This window comes from Schistocerca americana, chromosome 3 (assembly GCF_021461395.2).
Source record: "Schistocerca americana isolate TAMUIC-IGC-003095 chromosome 3, iqSchAmer2.1, whole genome shotgun sequence".
In the NCBI taxonomy this organism is placed as follows: Eukaryota; Metazoa; Arthropoda; class Insecta; order Orthoptera; family Acrididae; genus Schistocerca; species Schistocerca americana.
In genome coordinates, this window is record NC_060121.1 from 531343358 (window position 1) to 531366274 (window position 22917).

Below are 22917 nucleotides of genomic sequence, written 5' to 3' on the forward strand. Positions count from 1 at the left end.
TTAACTGTAATTGATTTTTTCATTTACTAATTTGATGTGCTATTGTGCATTACGATACTCGCAATCACTGTTAACATTACTGTGTCTTTCATTCAGCTATTAAGATCTACCATTTTTAATGAAATTTTTTCTGTACCTATCAATGGGTATTTTGTCTTATACCAGATATCCTCTTGCAAGAGGTACTTTTATGTATTCCTTTTGTATTATTTGTAATAATTCTGACACGTCCTACATCCATGCGAATGCCTCGCAGTATTGGATTTATGGGATATAAATAAATAAATATATAAACTCCTGTATATTTCCATAAATTCAGTAAAGAGCTTCCTTTAGCTCTGATGTGTGTCAACATTTTTAGAATTCACTGTGTGCACAAAGACAAATAAAAGAAGAATAAATAGACAAAGGACACTAATATTTTTTGCGTGCCAGATTTGTGGCGATCTCCTCCCCACTTGCTCAGCTTTGTTTGCGATTATGTGATTTCCGCCCACAAATTTGAGCAGCTTTGCTCAACTCTCCAACTTCCAGGTTTCCGCTAGGAAATCTCCTGTCCACACGCTACGATCTGTCTGCATATAATTGGTATGGACAGACTTCTTGTGCAGACAGATCGTGAACTGGCCGTGTCACTGAAATCGATATTGAACTCACGCCGTAAAAGAAGTGTGTTAGTTTCATGTGAGCTTTGATTTGTTGCCGTAAACACACGTGCTTCTGCATGTAACAAACCTTGTATTGTGTTTTGAATTGTGCGGAAGGAGCGTGGTTTGGTTTGATGTCAGCTACTGGGTATGTGGAATAAGAGCATCAACAGTATTTATGTTTTTTTGTGTTTTAGTTCGTAGATGTTCGATTGTTGAAACCCACACTTCTCTCGCTCGGCGGAATGTGGATGCTGGTTGGAAAATAACAGTTCTCTCTTCGAAGTCTTGAGCGTGGTGAGAGGAATGATTTGTAGGGTGTCATAAGTCTAGGGGACGTTGGACGGTAACAATCTTGTTGAAAGATGATGAGGCCGACGAATGTCAGGACAGTATAGAAACAAAGCATAATGCTGTAGATAGGGAGATGCTGAGTGAAATGTTCGCAAGTCAAGAGAGCAATGGCGAAGGCTTCAGTGACTTGTCTTAGCAGACAATTTTTCTTTTGTTTGTATATTTGCAGCTTGATCGATTACAATATTTGTTATACTATGTGTGTGTCTGATATTTGTGTTGTGTTATTATTATATTATCATTAAAGAAGGAAGATGGTAAAATCCTCGCGAACAGCACCAAGGGGGCCGCCAAGCTTTACGTCCCCAAGGATGGATCACCTTCAACAATGTAACATGCACTCCTTCATGAGACACTGTGGAGAAATTTGGTATTTAAACCAGGTTATTGGCGCAAAGGCTGGTGATCGCGAACATTACACTACCACCCTACCTGCCTATGCCATCCAAATACTGGCCGTGAAAAATTCTTCCACTACAATGATTTGAACTGGCTCACTCGCTAATTAGAGCGTCACCAGGTAAGCCATAGCAGAATATTGTCGGAAGATCTTTCACAAAATACATAGTTAATCTAGTTGAGACTAGAAAGGAGAAATGCTTAATTCTTCTTTCAGATAGGCGTCTACAAAGGAAACTCAGGAGTATGTCCCCAATCACACCACTGAAGAAGATGAGTGAAACAGAAATTGCCACGTGGAGGGGCTGCACGGTTTGAGACTCCATATCGCAGATTGTGTGCCCCTCCCCCCCCCCCTTTCCTCCCCCTTGTTGGAGGTCCAAGTCCTTCCTCAGGCATGGGTGCATGTGTTAGTAAGTAGTGCCTGAATCTGGGGCTGATGACCTCAGCAGTGTGGTCCCTTAGGAATTCACACAAATTTTTGAAACAGATTGTTAAAATATCTGAAACTGTTAAAATTGAACAAAGCCCTAGAGCCTGATGGTATCCCTATCAGTTTCTATACTGAATTTACACCTGAGTTAGCCTATCTGTTAACTATAATCTGTCATAGATCCCTTGAACAGAAAGCCTTGCTCAGTAGTTGGAAGAAAGAACAGGTCACACTTATCCATATGAAGTGTAGCAGAAGCGATTCACAAAACTACCATCCAGTATACTTGACATCCATTTCTTGCAGAATCTGAGAACTTAATCCGAACTCCAACATAATAAGGTATCTCAAACAGAACTCCCTCCTCCATGTCAACCATCATGTATTTTAAAAACATATTCATATGAAACCCAACCTCACTGAAAATATTAATAGTAACCTCAGACTGTTTGCAGACGATGCATTTGTCTTTAATGAAATGTTGTATGAAAAAACATGCGTAAATATTAAGTCCGATCTTGATTAGGTTTTAAAGTGGTTCTAAAACTGGCAACTTGCTTCAAATGTTGAGAAATATAAAAGTGTGCACTTTACAAAATGAAATAACATAGTATTCTATGACTTTAGTATCATTGAGGTGCAGTTACATTCAGTTAACTCATACAAATACCTGGGTGTAACACATTGTAGGGATATAAAAATTAAATGATTACATAGGCTCTGCGTGGGTAAAGCAGGTTGTAGACTTTGGTTTGTTGGTAGAGTATGGGGAACTGGAATCAGTCTACAAAGGAGACTGCTTATAGATCACTTGTGCGACCCACCCAGAATATTGCTGAAGTATGTGGGACTCTTACCAAATAGGACTAACCGTGCAGTCACTCCGCATGACAGTTTCTGTTTCACTCATCTTCTTCAATGGTTTGAGAATTAAATTGGGGACATACTCCTTGGTTTCCGTTATAGATGACTATTTGAAAGCAGAATTAAGCTTGTTCGATCGATGTGAGAGTGTCAGAGAGAGGCTGAAGAAACTGAACTGGAGACTCTTGAAGATGTAAACTATCCCGAGAAAGTCTACTAACAACGTTTCAAGAACTGGCTTTAAATGATTACTCTAGGAATATACTACAACTATCTACATATCAATCCCTTAGGGATTGTGAGAACAAGATTAGACTAATTTCAGTATGCACAGGTCTAGGAATATACTACAACTATCTACATGTCGATCCCATGGGGATTGTGAGAACAAGATTAGATTAATTTCAGTATGCACAGGTGTATTGAACAAATTATTCTTCCTATGCTGCATTCATGAATGGAAAGGGAGAAGCCCTATTAACTCATACAATGGGATGTACCCACTGTGATGCACTTTACAGTAGTTCACAGATTGTAGATATAGATGGTTGATTAGTGGCGTATTCCAAGGTCTATGCAACATTATCTGTAAAGTACTTTTTTATTAATAGGTGTAATAACTAAAACTGTGAAATAAATTCAGAAAAGCTGTGCTACGTTCAAAAAGCAACTGTCACAAATTTTTGCCCATGTGAATGCATCACCAGCTTTTCCTTCTGAAATTAAGAAAATTATATATTCGCTCAAAAATAAAAGCTCATCTGGATTTGATGGTCTCTAAAACTGCGTGAAAGGTTTGCTCCCTTATAAGAAGGCCTACCGTATTTTAAATGTCACACACATCACTAACTCGGGGCACTTCTGAAAGAGAGATCGAAAAATGCCATTGTCAGAACCTTCTGCAAGAAAGGTAATAGGAGGGATGTCATTAACTGCTCATCTATTTCACTACTGAGATAATTTTCTAAAATCTTTGAGAAAGTGATGTAAGCTAAAATAGTATCTCACCCGAGCAATAATAGTATCCCAGTATATAACAGTATTGATATTGGAAGAGTTGTTCAACTAAGGAAGCCATTTTCATATTCACTCACAAAATTTTCAAGCATTAAATAACAAAATAGCACCGATTGGTATTTTTGGTGACCTGTCCAATGCATTTGACTGTGTTGCTCACTACATTCTCCGAAATAATCTCTAAGCACTATATTCTCTAAATAAACTCAGGAATTGGTAATATCTTAGTGAACTGGTGGATAATGTCATGTCTAGCGAAAAGAATGCATGTAGGCCTAGTTATATTTAGTAATTCAACCAGTGTAAGCAGAGGAGATTCTTCTGACTGGGGATATCATTTATGGGACCCAAGTTTATTTTAACTGCACTGCAGAAGTTTCACTAGAAAGCCCTTACACATCCTCCATACAGTCCCTACCTCTCCCCATATGATCCATATTTTTGGAGCCCTAAAGAAAGACATTTGTGGCCATACATTTCCCTGGAAGGGAGATATATGTGCCTGGATACAATCATGGTTTTTTTTCCATGAAGGAACTGACCATTGTGTCTCACACTTGGATAAATTGTTAACAGTTGTGGCAATTGCTTTTGAAATAATAATCAGTTCACTTATTTTTTTTTCACATGTCTCATTTTTATTGCCTGCTCCTTATAGATAATATGATGTAGGCTACTTTAACACTGAGTTAAAGGAATTTCTCTTTGGCAAGTCCTACTCCACTGAAGAGTAACTTCATAGCATCTCCTAAATGTAATGTTTTAAGTCAATTCCTAATTTGATTTAGCACTGTAAAGCAATGAAGTGTCATTTCACTGATTCGCACTTAAATAAAATGTGCATCTTGGACGTATTTCTACATCCCAGAGACAACTCTCCTTGGGCATAGTCCATACCAATTCAGGCATGCTAGGAAAAAATCTTACCTTCATGGTCTCGGATGTTATTGAATTTAGCATATGTTAAAATGAAGGACTAAGTAAAGGAACACATTTTTTTTTTTGTTTTCTCAAAAAAAAAAAAAAATTCTGCTCAGAGATACAGCCCTCCAAAGATGACACCGTGCATACCATTTTGAAGATGTGAATTTTGGAAAAAAATTTAAAATCCATATCTCTGGAACAGTTCTAGATATTTTGTTGGTTTTTTTTTTTATTTGAAAGATAATTGCTTTATGATTACAGAGAAATCCTCCTTTTGGACTTACTTTCAAAGTTCTTTTACTATAGCATTCTGAACTTTTTTTTAATACTTTATGGAATTTTTTTTTTTTTTTTTCAAAAATGCCAATCTATAAAATTTTGATTTTTTTTCTGTTGTTTAGTTCCATATAGTTCTACATTCCCTGAAAATGAGAGCTTCCACTTTTAGGTTGAACAGGTTTTATAAACAATTGAAATTTTTTTCCATACATAACACCTGTTTTATTGCCACATTATCACATAACAGGCCCATAAAAATCAAAACATAATTTTAGTTTTGAAAGATGAGTAAGTGTCTCATTTTTCAAGCATTTTAAATGGTTCCAGAATGTATGTGAAAGGTTTAAAGACACAAAGGTTTCGATTTATACAACTTATGTGCACTTTGTTTTGTACTGAAATTAGCCAGTCAATGAACTAAAAATGTGTTCCACTGCTTCAGTATCTTCCTTTGATATAGAGTAATGCCTTCCTGTTGAACCAATAGGAAGTGGAGCACTTACAATCTTCAAAACATTGTGAACAGGAAGTGACCACTGATGGCATTGTTACTGTCCTTTCAGCAGCTGGTCAATGTGGTAGCATAAAGTTCACTACAATTTTGTTTAACTCATAACAGGTGTCTATAAACTCTGCAATCCACCAGCCACAGTCGTACACACACGCTACAAACATCCTCCTCCTCAGGTTGTGAATCTGAATATTATCATACTGTTTCTGAGGTGTTGGCCAAAGGAACAAAATTTCTTCTTTCTTGCTCTTTAAAGTGCATGCAGTATGAGTTCGCCCATCATTTTGAGTCCAAAAATGTGTCTTCTAAATTCATTTCACATGAGTATTTTCGTTTGGACCATTCTTCTTTTTTCTGTTCACAGAATTCTTCGATTTCCTCTTTTGACAAAAGAATGAGGGCTGTGGATGTGTAAGATTTCACGACTCTCGTAAAATCCTCAACATCCTGAATCACAGCTGTATTTGGTCTGGAAAGATTGTTTTGTAGCATGGTGCTTCAGCAGGCCGCCTACACCATCACAAGCCCCCTTCCCATGATCAGTAGCACTGTATATCCAGTCAGTTGGCACAGGCGACTTACTCAATTCAAACAGCTGGTAATGATTTTTAAAATGACTAGGAGCACCATCAGAAATAATGATGATATTCTGTGCCCCTCTTTCCAGTTGAAGAATTTTTCGCATTCCTAGCAAAGTATGTGCTGAGCCATGTCCTGTGTCATCACTTATAACTGCAACGCATGTGGTCTTGTTTTGAAAATATGTCACTCCTGTAAAAATCAAAACCAGGTCATTACTCCAATGATACCCTTGAACTCCTTGTGGGAGAATTACAGACCAGTTCTCAGCAAAATTACAGTGAAGCACTAAACATAAATCTTCAGCCTGTACACACCCTTTCACATCTGCAATGTGTTCTTGTAGCATTTTCTTCGGATGCTGGTGTGTTTTGGTTTCACTGACCATTTACCAAATTCAACAATGAAACTGTCAAAGGCAACAGTTTTCTTAATTAGTTTATTTTCGTCCCATGTCGCATATGTAATTTCTGCAGAGTTATCTGCTACATCTGCCAGGCCAAGTGTCTGTAAAGACAGTCCTTCCTTTCCAGGGGAGTCAGCACATTCTTGAAACAAACAAGTCTTTTGCTTTACATCACAGACTACTAATGACTTCACATGCCCAACCAAGGTGTCATATGTCACATGCTCCAGTAAGTTCTTCAAAATTACCACACAAAGTTCAAAATTTGCGCAGTACACACATAAACAGACATCTCTAGGTGGGTGTGGAACTACCCACTTAGGTCGTAGTGCATAAAATTTTGATCTTCCAGTATGTGAAGCTGTGTAGTTGCTTTTATAAACTTTACTCTTATAAATTGCAAAAGTTTCTTCAATATTGCGAGTCATGTATCTCTTCACTTTCACAACGTTCAGACCTTAATCTGTTATAGCTATGATTTCTTTTTTGTTGGCACTCTGGCGAGAGCACTCCCATTTATCTTCCGGATAAAATGACTGCACTATTTGAACTTGAGCTGCTTCTACAGGATGACCATAACCGGGATCTGGTCTTCCAAAGACTCCTTTTACAGGCCTTACATTTCTTGATTTGTCTGCCACGTATTTCAACAGTTCGGTTGATGTGTGAAAAATTTCTGGCAAGAGGTGCAAGAGTGCTTTGCTTCATTTTCTTCTGAAGATGGAATTTCTACTTTGAAGAGTGTGGCCAGCTTTTCTGTAGTGTGTTCATCCATAGCTTCAGTAATTTCCCTGCACTTTCTTGGTGCATAGAGCTTATGACTCGACTTAACTGACCACAGTTTCTTAAGAGGACTAACACCTACCTCTGTAGTTGACTGATTCAGGGTATTTAATTCTTTCTCTACTGATACAAAATCTGCATCATCTGCACCATGGGAGGCTTCAACTTGTTCAGATACTATCATTGGTGTTCTGCTGTCAAAGCATTTAGAACACAAAAAGTTGTCACTGGAAACATCTTCACTTTGAAACAAAGTCTTCAAATGAGAACACTTATTCCCAACCTGAACAAAGTCTGTTTTTTTGTTTGTCTTATATATCACTCTTTAATGGATATGCAAATAGACAGCACACTTCACTCTCCTGTGGCCCTAGTCAGAAGATATTTCAAACAGTCCTTTTTCACAAAACACACTGCAACTGTTTCAAGTGGCAAATTCCTTACGAAAACACAGAACTCACTGGATGGTCTCAGATTTCTTAGAAGCCTCTTCAGTAAACAAATTAGTGCTGAACAACTACAGTACAGAAACCCGCAATGAACAACCAAGACAAAGAAACTGACAAGAAACTACAACAAAATGTAATGACTGTGAGAAGAAATAACTGCAATAAAGGAAGCAAAAAAGTTAAAAAAGAAGTTTTAAAATACAACCTGTTCAACTTAAAAAGTGGAAGCTCTCATTTACAGAGAATATAGTACTACATGGTACTAATCAACAGAGAAAATCTAGCTTTTCTGGCTTGGCATTTTTGGAAAAAAAATGTAAATTATTAAAAAAAGTTCAAAGGCGACAGTAAAAGAACTTTGACAGATATGGCCAAACGGAGGATACCATTGTAATCATAAAGCAATTATCTTTCAAATAAAAAACCTCTAACAAAATATCTAGAACTGTTACAGAGATACAGCATTTAAAGTTTTTTTCCAAAATTTGCATCTTCAGAATGGTGTTCACAGTGTCATCTTTGGGGGCTGGTATCTTGGGGCAGGATTTTTGTTTTGAAGGAAGCAAAAAAAATGTGTTTCTTACTGACTCCTGACTTACAACACATGCTAAATTCAATAACATCCGAGACTATGAAGGTAACCCCCCTGCCTGAAGTGATATGTATTATGCCCTTGGCATCATCCATGGAATACTACTAATGTAAATGTAACTCTTGTGAATGAGTATGAATACAAAATAGGAAGCTTTACAGTATGACGTGGTGTGCATATTCAGTTGAACTCTGTCGTTCAGTTAACCTTTCAATGCCATTTGGAAACGACTGTTTCGTGCAAAAGTATTTCCACCTTCTGTTGTTTCAAGATTTGTTGGCATAGTGATAGCACATTTTGACAACTTCCCTAGCTGTTTTTCTCAGTCAAACTAAGCACAGATGTCTGTGAATAACTCAAATGCTAACTTCATACATCTGAGGACGGCGACTATGGAAGTTATGGCAAGGGAATTACTTGGGTCAATATATCTTTCTGTTTATGGGATATAAGTTGTTCTCTCAAGACAATTTTGTTCTTCCCTCAACATTTGTATAACACTGGCAGTGATTGCATTTGCCAGAAGAAAGCAATGAATATTTTCAAGCAGTTTGTATGAATTTAAATTCACCCAATTGTTGCTTGAATAATAGATTGATTTACAAGTTGTTCAATTTGTTGTTCAGTTCCTTACCCTGTTTCTGTTTAGTTGGTATGATATGTCAGGTCAGTCTTAAGTTTCGTCTTTACTAATGCCCTGTCATTTACAGTTTTGGAGATTCCATGTCTGTCTTCTGCTGCAGTCTTTCATAGACAAAACAGGATCTGGAGATGTCTGGCCCTTGAGTTGTTTCCTGCAAAACAACCATCATTACTATACAGGGTATCCCAGGAGGAATGGTCAATATTCAGGGATATAACAAGAACGGTCATTTGGAGCAAGAAAAGTATGGTGAACATGGGTTTAAAATATAAATCTTAGGATCTATGAGCACATCTTTATCTTTGCTACTGTGAAACATACCTCTCCTGCTGAGTAAGTGTTCGTAGCTCTTGAGAGAGGCATATGCATATTAAACCCCATGTTCACTAAACAGTTTGTTCTTCTTTTGGTCCATATTGCCCCTGTCAAAATATGGAAAGCGAAGAGCTTTCAGTAGAAGAGATTTGTTTCATTGTATTGAAGATGTAGTAGTGCTCATAGCACTAAATGCATGTGTTGTATAGACCATGTTTACTACACTTTTTGCTTCAAATGATCATTCCTGTCATATCCCAGAATATTGACCATTCTTACTGGTACAACCTGTATGGACTTAGAATCAACATCAGCCAGTTCAATGACTTGGTGATGAGCCCTCTTTGAGTCTGCGTACAACGTAGGTTTCCTGTAGATTCTTCTGTTTCTGCCAGTCTTGAGCTTCCCGTTGCCAGTTCAATCTGGCAGTCTTCTTTAAGTCTTTGTCCCGTCTATCCAGAGGTCTTGCCCCTTGTCTTTTTTGGTAAATTGGGCTCCAATTGAGTACTTGTTTTGACCATCTATGTCTATGTGGATACTCTGCAAATCATATTTAAGTGCCTGGCAGAGGGTTCATCAAACCACCTTCACAATTCTCTTTTATTCCAATCTCGCATAGCGTGCAGAAAAAGTGAACACCTATGTCTTTCTGTGTGAGCTCTGATTTCTCTTACTTTGTTATGCTGGTCATTTCTCCCTTTGTAGGTCGGCGTCAACAAAATATTTTCGCATTTGGAGGAGAAAGTTGGTAATTGAAATTTCATGAGAAGATTCTCCGCAACGAAAAACACCTTTGTTTCAGTGATGTCCACCCCAAGTCCTGTTCATTTCAGTGACACATTCTCCGTATTTCGTGATAATACAAAACGTGCTGCCCTTTTTTGAACTTTTTCAATGTACTCTGTCAATCCTTTCTGTTAAGGATCCCACACTGCACAGGAGTATTCTGAAAGAGGACAGACAAGCATAGTGCAGGCAGTCTCTTTAGCAGATCTGTTACAGTTTCTAAGCATCCTGCTAATAAAACACAGTCTTTGATTGGCCTCCCATACAACATTTTCTGTGTGTTCTTTCCAATTTAAATTGTTTTGTAATTATAATTCCTAGGTATTTAGTTGAATTTACGTCTTTTAGATTTGACTGATTTGTTGTGTAACTAAAGTTTCACGGATTCCTTCTGGCACTCATGTGGATGACCTCACACTTTTTGTTATTTAGTGTCAATTGCCAGTTTTTGCACCATACAGATAACTTTTCTAAATCATTTTGCAATTTGTTTTGATCTTCTGATGACTTTACTAGTAAAAAAAAAACGACTGTGTCATCTGCAAACAACCTAAGATGTGTGCTCGGATTGTCTCCCAAATCATTTATATAGATAAAGAACAGCAAAGGGCCTATAACACTACCTTGGGAAGCACCAGAAATCACTTTTGTTTTACTCGATGACTTTCCATCAGTTACTACAAACTGTGGCCTCTCTGACAGGAAATTATGAATCCAGTCGCATAACTGAGATGATATTCCATAAGCACGCAATTTCACTACAAGCCACTTGTGTGGTATACAGTGTCAAAAGCCTTCCCGAAATCCAGAAATGCAGAATCAGTTGAAATCCCTTGTCAATAGCACTCAACACTTTGTGCGAGTAAAGAGCTAGTCGTGTTTCGCAAGAACAGTGTTTTCTACCGGTACATCCGTGTTAACTGTTTGTCAATAGACCATTCTCTTCAAGGTAATTCATGATATTCGAACACAGTATATGTTCCAAAATCCTGTTGCATATCGACATTAGTAATATGGGCCTGTAATTTAGTGGATTACTCTTACTACCTTTCTTGAATATTGGTGTGACCTGTGCAACTTACCAGTCTTTGGGTATGGATCTTTCGTCGAGTGACATGACCGGCCTACTGCCATTTCAAGGTATCTATTCTTTCCATTATATCACAGACTTGCTGTCTGTCTGATATCAACTGCTTTCTTTTTGTTGTTCTTTGTGTAGCTGAACATTGATCTTTCCATTCCTCTTTGGGCTACTATTAGTTTTCTAACAATGAACATTTAATGTCCATGTCTCACAGCCATTACTTATTACTGGCAGTATATGTTGGTCAAAGACCGATATCTTGGACTTCAAAATGAGCAGTATCTTCCATAAGCTTGCTAGTCTATTTCTGATTTCAGGCCTTCTTTCATATTTAACACTTGACCAAGGTACACATTGTCTGTGATGTGACCCATTGAAGTTGCACACTTCCAATAGAAATATATGCCTCCGGTATCCATTCATTCATCATGATCTTGGTTTTACTGTAGTTCATTTTTAGGCCAACTTTAGAGCAGGCTGACACAAGTTCACTGACCAGTATTTGAAGTTCTTGCATGCCATTTGCAAATAGTACAATATCATTGGCGAACCTCAGGTTAACAAGTTTGTTTGCATGGCCACCCTGTGCAACAGGCACAGAAATATTTGCTTTGTAAATAACAACCAAAATCGCAAAGAACTATCCCACTGATCAGCCCTTAAAGTGAAAAAGGCGAAATGCACCTGGGAGACATAAAATACAATGCAGCAAGGAAAGGCAATTTTTATTTACAAAGCAAACGGAACCTCAGGTTGTTTAATCTCTTTCCCAGAATTTGGATTCCCTTTGTTTTCCAATCTAATTGAGACATCTATTTCTCAAGGACTGCGGAGAACAGTTTTGGAGATATAGAGTCATCTTGCTTTGTGCCCTTTTTGATGGGAAATTCGTGGGGTTCTTCAACTACATTTATAAAGGCTGTGGAGGTTTTGTATACATTGTATAAAACTTTATTATAGGCCTGTTCTATTCCTTGCTGTGTTAGAGCCGCAAACACAGCTGGGTGCCTGATCGAATAGAATACCTTTTCGAAGTCTATGAATGAAAGGCAAAGAGGTAGATGGTGCTCATGTGTTCTACTAATTGTTTCATGTAGAGTGAGGATATGATTAGTTGTACTAAACCCTGTGCGGAACCTAGCTTGCTCAATGGGTTGGGCCAGGTTAAGTGTAGTGCTCAGTTTAGTGGTTAAGGTTCTAGTAAAAACTTTGTACAGTATGGACAGGAGGCTGATAGTTGTTTATATATTTTGTACTACCATTCTTGTATGTTAGGATTATTTTGGCTTTATTCCAATCTCTTGGTAGTTTTCCACTGTGCAAACTATCTGAAAATATTTGAGCTAAATGCTTTATAGAGTCATCACACAACAGCTTGCAAATATCGATTGGATGCCATCACTACCTGGAGCAGCCCTTTTCTGTAGCATGTTTGACTTCTGAAGGGATTATTTCTGGCATTTGGGAAATAGAGGCATCTAATTCATCTAGGATTGAGATATCATCATCAACTTTACTGTACGGGTTACTATAAAAATTTTCAGTATGTTGAGAATTTTTTTCTCTTCTGTAATTCGATGTTGGTCTGTGTGTAAAGCTCTTAGCTGATTCATTTCAGTCATAAGCTTCCGCTTGGCTATCTTTAAACTAGGTTTATTACTGAGACGTTTTTAGCGTATATTCTTCATACTTCTTGATGTCATCTTTCATCCTCTTTCTCAGAGCCTTGCACAGTTCTGTATATTGTCTGTTTCTTCTTTTATTTTTCTTCTCTTGTCCAGAAAACTTATCATTTTATTTGTCATTTCTTCACTTGGTTTTGAGATTTGCACAAGTCACCCACTTTCTCAGCTGTTGTGATAAGTATCTTTGTTTCTGCTTCTCCTTCACAGTATTTTAATTTTCTCTCAATTCTTTCTTGAAATTCCTCTTTCTGTTCTTCGATATTTTTGACATTTAGAATTAAAATACCGAATTCCATATTCATTTCTAGGTTGCTGTGAGTGCCAGTTGGCTGTATATTCATTATTAGATGTATGTAGTGTATTATAGTGATCGTTCAAGCATGTTATAAAAATGCTAGATTGCTTCAAGTGGGCAGGAGTTATCACTTAGTTCAACACAGTCTGTTTGAAAAAGAACTCCCTGGTTTTAATGCATCCTAGAATCTGTACCAAGTGACATACACTATTCTAGTTTATGGTGTTTGACTCATCAGCTCTCAAAGTTTGGCTCCCCTGCAGTTGGCAGATCTGCTTGACCTTAAGACGGCATCAGTGCTGTTTTTTTTCCCTGTGTTCCCTCAGTTCAGTCCAGGCATGTGTGCAGTGCAGTGTAGAGTAACTCAGCAACTGTTTGTACTCTGCAACAGAAAGTGCAGTGTGTTATTTGGCTTGTGAAAACTGAGTCAGTTATAACAGTGCAACGTAATTTTAGACGTCAGTATGGTGGTGAACCACCTACAGCAAAAACTATCCGTCATTGGGTAAGGTCTTTAAAGGAAACTGGCAGTGTTTTAAAAGCAAAATCACCAGCCAGGTAGACTGAGAACTTCTGAAGATTATGTTGAACGGATCTGTGTTTCGTGTGCTCGGAGCCCGAAGAAGTCATTGGCCAGACGTAGTCTACAGTTAGGAGTGCCTAAAGGTACTATGTATGATGATGTGTGTAAAAGACGTAAGTAGTGTGCCTACAAATTGCAACTGTTACATGAAATAAAACCTACTGATAAAATTGAAAGGTATGAGTTTGCTGTTGACTTTCTACAAGGAATTGCTGATGTCAATCTTTTTAAAAAAGATTCTCTTTTCTGATGAGGCTACATTTCATATCAGTGGAACAGTTGATCATCATAACTGCAGAATTTTGGGGGCAGAGCACCCACGTGAAGTTATTCAGCATCAGTGTGATTATCCCAGAGTTAATCAGGTGCAGTTTGATGGAAGATCGTGTGGTTGGTCCTTTCATTTCTCTAGAAAAAAACAATAAACAGGAACGTTTACTGTGACATGTTGACAGAGAACGACTTTCCCCAAATGGACAATATTGAGGCGGAAAAGGCGCTTGTGTTTTTCCAACAAGATGGCGCCCCTCCTCATTACAGTAACAATGTGCATGCAGCTCTTGACACTCTCTTTCCAGGAAGGTGGATGGGCAGGGCTGGCCCAATAACTTGGACACCACAAAGCCTGGACTTTACCCCACTGGACTTTTTCTTTTGGGGCCATATAAAAAATGTTATGTACAGTGAAAAGATCAGAGACATCAATCAGTCATTTACGGGAAAGAATCATCACAGCAGTTGGGACAGTTACACCTGAAATGTTGGTGAATACGTGGCGAGAAGTGGAATATCAGCTTGACATGTGCAGGGCAACAAATGGACCCCACATTGGTGTCTACTAACATTAAACAAAACTTGAAGGAGTTCTCTGTCATGATATGTACTAATTGATGTAAAACTAGGGAGGTTTTTTTTCCCCCAAACACCCTGTATTTCTACACACACGTAGTAACAAACAGGTTTCAGTTATCTTTTCTGTTTGTTGCAGGGAAGGCAAGAAGGGGATAAAACGGAAGAAAGAGAAAATCAAGAAACTAAAAACAGAACCGAAAACAAGAGATGAAGTATTAGTGCAGAAAAAGGCACTTACATATTTGAAGCAGTGGCATCGAGATCGTGGAAACTGGAAATTTGAGAAATTGAAGCAGATATGGCTTATCCAAAACATGTTAGATGCAAGCAAGGTATGATAGTCTATTAGTAATAATCTGGGGAATGGAAAGTGTCTCCCCACTTTCAAGATTCAGGTTAATAGAATTCAGAACATCAGCATTAGTTTGCAGTTATTGCCGATGCCGATGAGAAAGAGAGAGAGAGAGAGAGTGTGTGTGTGTGTGTGTGTGTGTGTGTGTGTGTGTGTGTGTGTGTGTTTTCACTCTCAGATGCTGTGGGGAAACTTCTGACCCTGTTCGGTAGTGTATCTACAGATCAACGTGTGGTTCTGATCAGGAATGTTGTGAATTTCAATTCAGAGAACCCCTGGTGCATATAGTGTTGTAATTGGAGCCTAAATAATCTATACACATGAAGAGTTTTATGTCAATTAACAGCCAGAAAGTCTTATCAGTAGTTATATCAATGAATACCTAAGACCATCTCTGCAGATCAGCTCAGAAACTAGCTCAAAAAATAATCACATTGTCCAAAGAGGCAGCAAGAACTGCTAACCAATAGCTCTGGAAACGATATAGAGGCAGTGCTGCAGGAACTTCTCTGTAGTCTATATAGACCTTAGGCACAATTTTGCCAGACCAACCTGAAGTTGTTGAATCTGCGTTCTCTAAGCAGTAAATGGAATTGTAATGCTGCACTAAATTAGGTAACAATAACTGTACCGTAATACTGCTACTAGTGTTTGTTGTGAGTGACTCACTGCTACTGTATATAAACTTCTCGGCAACTTGCACTGATCATGCCTTCACAGCCTGATACACCATCTTACTTGCTTTGCCATGCACCATGGCATGATAGCATGGATTTGCTGTTGAAATATCTGGTATAGTCTGTCAGCCTACCCTTTATAGTTCCAGTGATTTGAATCCTTGAACAAGTCCTCTTAGAATGGACACCCATTAGTAGATTGAAGACCACTTCAGATTATGAATGCCTTGGAATGATGACATGAATTTACCTCTGGATATATTGTCCATTATCACTGAACTGTAGCCATTAATTTATGCCTCACATTATGTTTTTTTATTGATTGTCCACTTTTTTATTCCTGATTCCTACAAATTCCCTTTTCAAAAGTTTCATCCACGTTGTGTGCCTTATTAAGAAAGCTATGGCTGTCAGTAATGTACATGTACCTCAATGTAACTTTATTTGAAAACAATCTTTGTTCCTTTTCAGACAAATATTAAATATTCGTCATCATCAGTCATTTGACATCCATTGCTGGATGAATGTCTCTTCTAGATTTTTACTTGCATTACAAATTTCAGTGTTACAAGTCCATGCTGCTTCTGCGTGTTTTCTAATGACATGCATGCACCTTCATCACATCATTGGCTAATATAACTTATTTTAGCCTTTGAGGGGCAGACATACAAACAGATTAGGGGTACTGCCGTGGGAACCAGGATGGCTTCTTCCTGTGCCACACTTTCATGAGTTGCTTTGAGGGAGCATTCCAGAGATCCATAAGCCTTCAGCCTCCAGTTTGTTTTAGATACATTGATGACATTTTTGCCATATGGTCTCATGGTGAGGCCTGACCTGTTAAAATTCCTGGAATCTCTTTTTACTTTCTCCCAATTAAATTTTACATTGTTGTATTCTGAATCCCATACCCATTCCCTTGATATGCATCTCACCCTCACTGAAGCCCAGCTGCACACTTCTGCCCACATTAAACCTACTAACAAATAACAGTACTTACATTTTCTGCCCACATTAAACCTACTAACAAACAACAGTACTTACATTTTGACAGTTGCCATCCTTTGTGTGTCAAGCATTCCCCCTCCCCCTCACCCCTACACCCTTAGCATTAGAGGCAATGGTATTTGTTCATATGAAGACTCTTTATAGCCACACACCACCATTCTTACCTGAGCCTTCACTGGACGTAATTACTCCACCAGCCTAGTTCAGAAGCAAATTTCCATGGTCATCACATCCAAACCAGATCCCTCCAAAAAGCAACTTCGGAGCACACCAGTTGCCACTCAGTATTATCCTGATTTTGAATGTATTAATCAGCTAGTTTGACAAGGTCATGACTTGCTAAAATCATGCCCTGAAATGAGATCCATTCTGTCTGACATTTTACCCACAGCATCTAGAATAGTTTTTCGTCACCCTCTTGATCTGCACAGTATGCTTGTCAAACCATATGCTCCTTCTGCCCCATCTTCCTATCCTATGGCTCGTACTCCTGTGACTGTACCTGCTGAAAGACTTGCCCTATGCACCTCCCTCTAATCACCTATATCTACCCTGTAATTGGCAAAATATACTTTTGAAGGGAGAGCCACTTGTGAAACAATGCATGTTGTCATATACCAGCTGTTATGTAACACTGTTCAGCCTTTTACATCAGCAGAACTACCACCAACTTATCAGTTAGGATGAATGAACGTAGACAGAGGGCACATACTGGCAAGACACGATATCCTGTTGCGAAGCAACCTCTGTAACATGACAGTCATGACCTCGGTGCCTGTTTCACCGAATGCGCCAGCTGGATTCTTTCCCCAGACACCAGTTTCTCATAACTCTGCACGTGGGAGCTAGTGGCACTAAGTGTCCTTGGTTCTCGCCACCCACCTGGCCTTAATTTACGTTAATTTCTTCTGTCCCAGCATTTCTTTGCAGTAACTACTCCTTTCTCCACTCTGTATTAGTTTTATACATCTTTCATTTTCTGATGTGTTGGTTTTTTCCGTCCCACTCCCATCTCTGTTATATACAGTGCACTTAGCTTTTCACTTTTATTAACTCGTGCACAACATTTTAGCAATAATCTCTGTGTTGCATATTACCCTGCTTCATCCTCTCAGGTTTTTGAATCTTGTCTGCTGCCCCAACAATCTGTCTTTCCTTCTGATCCCATCTTGTAAGTCTGCCGTGACCCGGGGTTATGCGTGACTTTTCCAAACTGAACCCCTTTTTCCTAAACCTCTCTCCAGCTCCTTTCCTTTCATCCCTCTTCCTTCCACTTCAACCCTATTACCAGAATAGGGAGCCACTGGCTCTGAAAGCTTGCAGAAGTAAAACCTTTTTTTATTTGTGTATTCTGCTGCCACTACTTGGTGAGTAGATTTTTTATCTATCTAATTACATCATTGAACAAGTCTTTTCCAATCTCTCAGGATACTGCTTGAACTTATTTGGCCCATCTGTTATCTGTCACCAGGTTTCATATCTCACCAACCTCCATTCAGTTTTCATTACAATTATAATTACTTCTTACACTCCAGTCTGATTCCTGATCCTCCCCTCTGTACCTTCCCTGTTGTCTGATCCATTAATGATGGTGGGTCGCCCAGCTTGAGACATGGACGGGGATTGCATTGTTGTCGGTTCCAAGTGACATTTGCGGTAATTCCATACAAGTCCATTGCATTTGAAGAATGCATATATATTTTTAATTTTGTCTCTTGCTTGCTTGTATAGAAATTGTCACTTACCACGACCATCAGCAGTGACAACTCGCAACAAATGGAATAAAAATTCAGTAAACAACTGCTACGATCATGTTTAATTCTCACGTTAGTCACGACATTCACAGCAGAGCACTGAAAACACTACTGAATGCATACTGTTTGCCAGAGAATGTGTGATGTAGATGTGCAGAACAAACCTAAACTCAACTGCCATTGTTCACGACTTCAACTATAATAATTTGCAGTGTTTGTCCCACAGGTTTTGAGTGGTTTGCACATTACAAGTACATGTCTCACTTTCACTTGTCAAATATGTTACAACACAGATGTGTCATTGCTACAAGTGAATGCATGTGATATACAATAATTCCATAACAATTGCCTAATCACTACTGTCGGATCCTAACTAAAAATCCAGTGACAACCCATATGAAATTTGCCTCACATAATTTAGATTTTATAAGATTAATAGCTTCTTGCTGTTTATATCACCTAGTTCTGTCAGATGATCACATCAAGGTTGGAATTAGTTGCAGAATAATAAATAATAACTCTTGGCATCTTGTGGTTGTTATTGGGGGAAAAATGGAGGGGGGGGAGGGGGTTTCTGGTATGACAGTTGTAATGCTCAGTTCTAAGAATATGTTAACTAAAGAGAAGGCAACCACATACCAATAGCTCACTGGTGTGTGGCATATATAAACACACAACAAAAACAGTATTTTACTAGCTCTTGCTCCTCTTTTCTCAAGTAGAATTACACTTTCACCATGCTCACAGCTACACAAACATCAAAACACACACATCTACGACCTCGGCGATTTTCTCTTTTCCCCATATTTCGGAAATTTTTCACCAAAATCAAAGTTTCACCACCTTAATTTTTGTTTCACATAATGTGTATTGTCCTACTTTTCGACTTAAAAAATCTGAAGGGTGTTTCTCGTTTATTGATAGAACTCATACTTTTTCAGTAAATTGTAATGATTGTTGCTTCAAATGGCTTATCAAGAACTCATGAAACAACAATGAAGTATTTAGTCTAGCACTAACACTCACAGCCAACAAACACCCCCCCCCCCCCCTCCTCCCTTGGAGGTCTGGGGGTTAGAATAGTCCGGAGGTATTCCTGCCTGTCGTAAGAGGTGACTAAAAGGAGCCTCACATGTTTCGACCTTTCTGATGGTCCCCTGTAGGGTTTGACTTCCATTTTTCAAAATTTTCCCGAAGAGCAAGCCAGTTGGGGAAGGGCGGCTTACATGGTGCATCGTGCCCATCATATCACTGAGACCTACTGCATCCTTCATCGATGTGGATCTGCACTTCTGCTCATTCTCCAACTGTTGGTGAGGTCATCCTCCTGGTTGCATATTTTTCCATCACCTGTGCAGTATCGTTTTCTACACTGATGATGATGATGGACATGTTTATGTGGTTGCACCCTGATAATGGACTTGTTTGCTTGGTTGCACCAGATATCCAGCATGATAGCCAGTTCGTTGTGGTGAGGCTGCCATGTACCCTGTTGGTTGTAGCCCCCTGACCACACAGGGATCACTCTGCTGATGCCTGCACTGTTAACTCCCCTCGTATGCCAAGGGATAGATGCCCATCCCCCTGGGGCATCAGGACTCCTGGCAATGGCCATCCTGCCAGATGGCCTTTGGTGCGGCTGGGTGGCACCCGTGGGAAGGCCCCCTGGTCAGAGTGGGTGGCATCAGTGTGGATGACACACGATGGAGTGTATTACATCATCTCTTGCTGGTGGCCAAACACCAGCAGTCACTAAGTGTTCACAGGCTCAATTCAATGCACAGAAGTATGACCCCCTCTCTGGCCACACCATGGGAGGAACGTCAGGCTAAGGATGGCAGTGGCTCTTATTCGTCCCGTTACCTTGTAGGTTCGAGAGCTGATGGGGAATCTTTCATGACGATGAAGCCCCAGTTTTTTGTTGAGCATTTAGAGGACAAGTTTGGAGAGGTGGAGGGCTTGTCCAAAATGAGATCTGGGTCAGTTTTGATCAAATCATCATCCTCTGCCCAGTCACGAGCGTTACTCGCTTGTGACAAGCTGGGGGATGTTTCTGTAACCATTGCACCCCATAAGAGCTTAAATATGGTCCAAGGTATCATATTTCACGGGGAGCTTCTTTTTCAGTCCGACTGTGAGCTGCTCGCCAATTTAGAACGTGTCCACTGGGGTCTGAGGGATAATCAGGTTGTCACCAGTGCCTTCATCTTGGCCTTCGAGGGTGATACATTACCCGAGAAGGTCAAGGTGAAGGTCTACCACTGTGACGTAAAAACCTATATCCTTCCCCCAATGCAGTGCTTTAAATGCTGGAAGTTCGGTCATATTTCTTCCCGCTGTACTTCCAGCATCACATGTTGAGATTGCAGACACCCGTCATATCCCAATACTCCATGTGCCCCGCCTCTCATCTGTGTCAGCTTTGGGGAGCACCATTCGCCTTGCTCGCCAGACTGCAGGATTCTCCAGAAAGAAAGGAAAATCATGGAGTACAAGACCCTGGACCGACTGACCTACACTGAGGCTAAGAGGAAATTTGAACACCTACATCTAGTATGCATGATATCGCCTTACATCGCAGCTATAACAGTTCTAGCTCCATCAGCTCCGCCAACCCCAATCACCTCTCAGAGCCAGAAGAATACACCTGCCCCCTTGATGGTGGGGGCACTTGCCTCCCTGTTGCTCGTGCACCACCTACTTCAGGAGTAACACCCCTCAACCATTGGGGATGTCCGTCCCCACTTCTAAGTCAGAGCAGTGTCCAAATTCTTCGGCTGCTCTCACTAGGAAGGGGTCCCTTGGGTCATTCCCTTCCCAGGTTTCTGCTAGTGGGAAAGATGACACCCGCCAGTGGCTGAAGAGCCCAAAACCAGCTGGTCGCAGTGCTTCACACTCATCCTCAGTCCCAGAGACTGAATCAGTGAAGTCCTCCAACCCAGGCAAACCCAAGGAACAGCGAGAGAAATCCAAAAAGAAGCTAGCCAAGACAAAGGGAATTGTGGTGGCACCCACACCACCACTACCTCCAAGCTCTGCGTCTGTGGATGAGGTGGAGACTCTGGCGTTCGCTGAGGCGCTAGATCTCGCCAGACCCTCAGACAAAATGGATATAGACTGCTCAGGCAAAAAGTTGGTGTCAGCAGTGACCCTGAGACATAAACTGCCTCATTGAATGTTCCATGCCTTCCCAGTCTCATGATGTCATCCTCCCGTGGAATTGCGGCGGTTTTTTCCACCGCCTGGCAGAGCTATGGCAACTGTTAAGCTTTACACCTGCTTTCTGCATTGCCGTCCAGGAAACCTGGTTCCCAGCAGTGTAGATCCTTGCCCTCCACAGCTATAAGGGATACTGCAGGAACCGTAGCAACTGTAATAGAGAGTCAGCTGGAGTTTGTGTTTATGTCCTAAGCTCGGTCTGTAGTGAACCTGTGCCTCTTCAAACCCCTCTTGAAGCTGTGGATGTCAGAATACGGACGACAGTGGAAATAACTGCCTGCAATGTATATATTCCTCCAGATGGTGTAGTATCCCTGAATGTATTAACTGCATTGATTGATCAATTCCCTAAACCTTTTCTACTTTTGGGAGATTTTAACACCCATAATCCCTTGTGGGGTGGCACCGTGCTTACTGGCCAAGACAGATATGTCGAAACTTCACTGTCTCAGTTCGACCTCTGCCTCTTAAATACTGGCGCCACCACACATTTCAGTGTGGCTCGAGGTAGTTACTCGGCCATTGATTTATCAATTTGCAATCCAGTACTTCTCCCATCTATCCACTGGAGAGCACATGATGACCTGTGTGGTAGTGACCACTTCCCGTCACTGCCCCAGCGTCAAGCCCATGGACGCCTGCCCAGGTGGGCTTTAAACAAGACAGACTGGGAAACTTTCACCTCTGCTGTCACCGTTGAATCTCCCCCACACTGGAACATCGATGTTATGGTTGAGCAGGTGACCACAACAGTCGTTTCTGTGGCAGAAAACACGATCCCTCGCTCTTTAGGGTGCCCCTGGCAAAAGACAGTACCTTGTTGGTCGCCGGAAGTCGCTGAAGCAGTTAAGGAGTGTTGGTGAGCTCTACTGCGGCATAAGCGGCACCTTTCCCTGGAGCACCTCATAGCAGCTCTGTGCTTGCGTTCGCCAACTTATCAAACAACGGAAGCAGGAGTGTTGGGAGAGAGATGTCGCGACCATTGGGTGCCATACATCACCTTCCCAAGTCTGGGTAAAGATCAAACGTGTCTTCGGATACCAGACCCCAACAGGTGTTCCCTGTGTTAACACAAATGCGATTGCCAAGCACTTTGCTGAGCACTATGCTTGAGCCTCTGCATCGGAGAATTACACCCCCCCCCCCCCCCCCCCCCAATGAATCCCATAACACCCCATTTACAGAGTGGGAGCTCCCCAGTGCCCTTTCTCATTGCCCCGACACAGCTCCTGGACCAGATCGGATCCACAGTCAGATGATTAAACATCTCTCATCTGACTACAAGTGACATCTCCTCGTCATCTTCAACCGGATCTGGTGCAATGGCGTCTTTCCATCACAGTGGCGGGAGAGCACCATCATCCCGGTGCTCAAACCTGGTAAAAACCCACTTGATGTGAATAGCTATCGGCCCATCAGCCTCACCA

The 22917-nt window shown here is 40.4% G+C and overlaps 1 protein-coding gene and 1 long non-coding RNA gene across 2 annotated transcripts in view; both read left to right on the forward strand.

Moving 5' to 3' along the window:
* The first annotated feature begins 631 nt into the window (after positions 1 to 631).
* LOC124605738 (uncharacterized protein C7orf50) overlaps positions 632 to 22917 on the forward strand; it is a 37144-nt gene continuing 14858 nt past the window's right edge. The window contains exons 1-2 of the mRNA XM_047137617.1: positions 632 to 795; positions 14617 to 14812. Of these exons, the coding sequence (XP_046993573.1) occupies positions 782 to 795; positions 14617 to 14812 (210 nt within the window). The 5' untranslated portion in view covers positions 632 to 781. The remainder of the gene's footprint in view (positions 796 to 14616; positions 14813 to 22917) is intronic.
* On the forward strand, positions 806 to 1806 carry LOC124605739. Its single transcript, XR_006978674.1, has 3 exons — positions 806 to 1154; positions 1249 to 1521; positions 1618 to 1806. It is a non-coding gene; the product is annotated as an uncharacterized LOC124605739 (long non-coding RNA).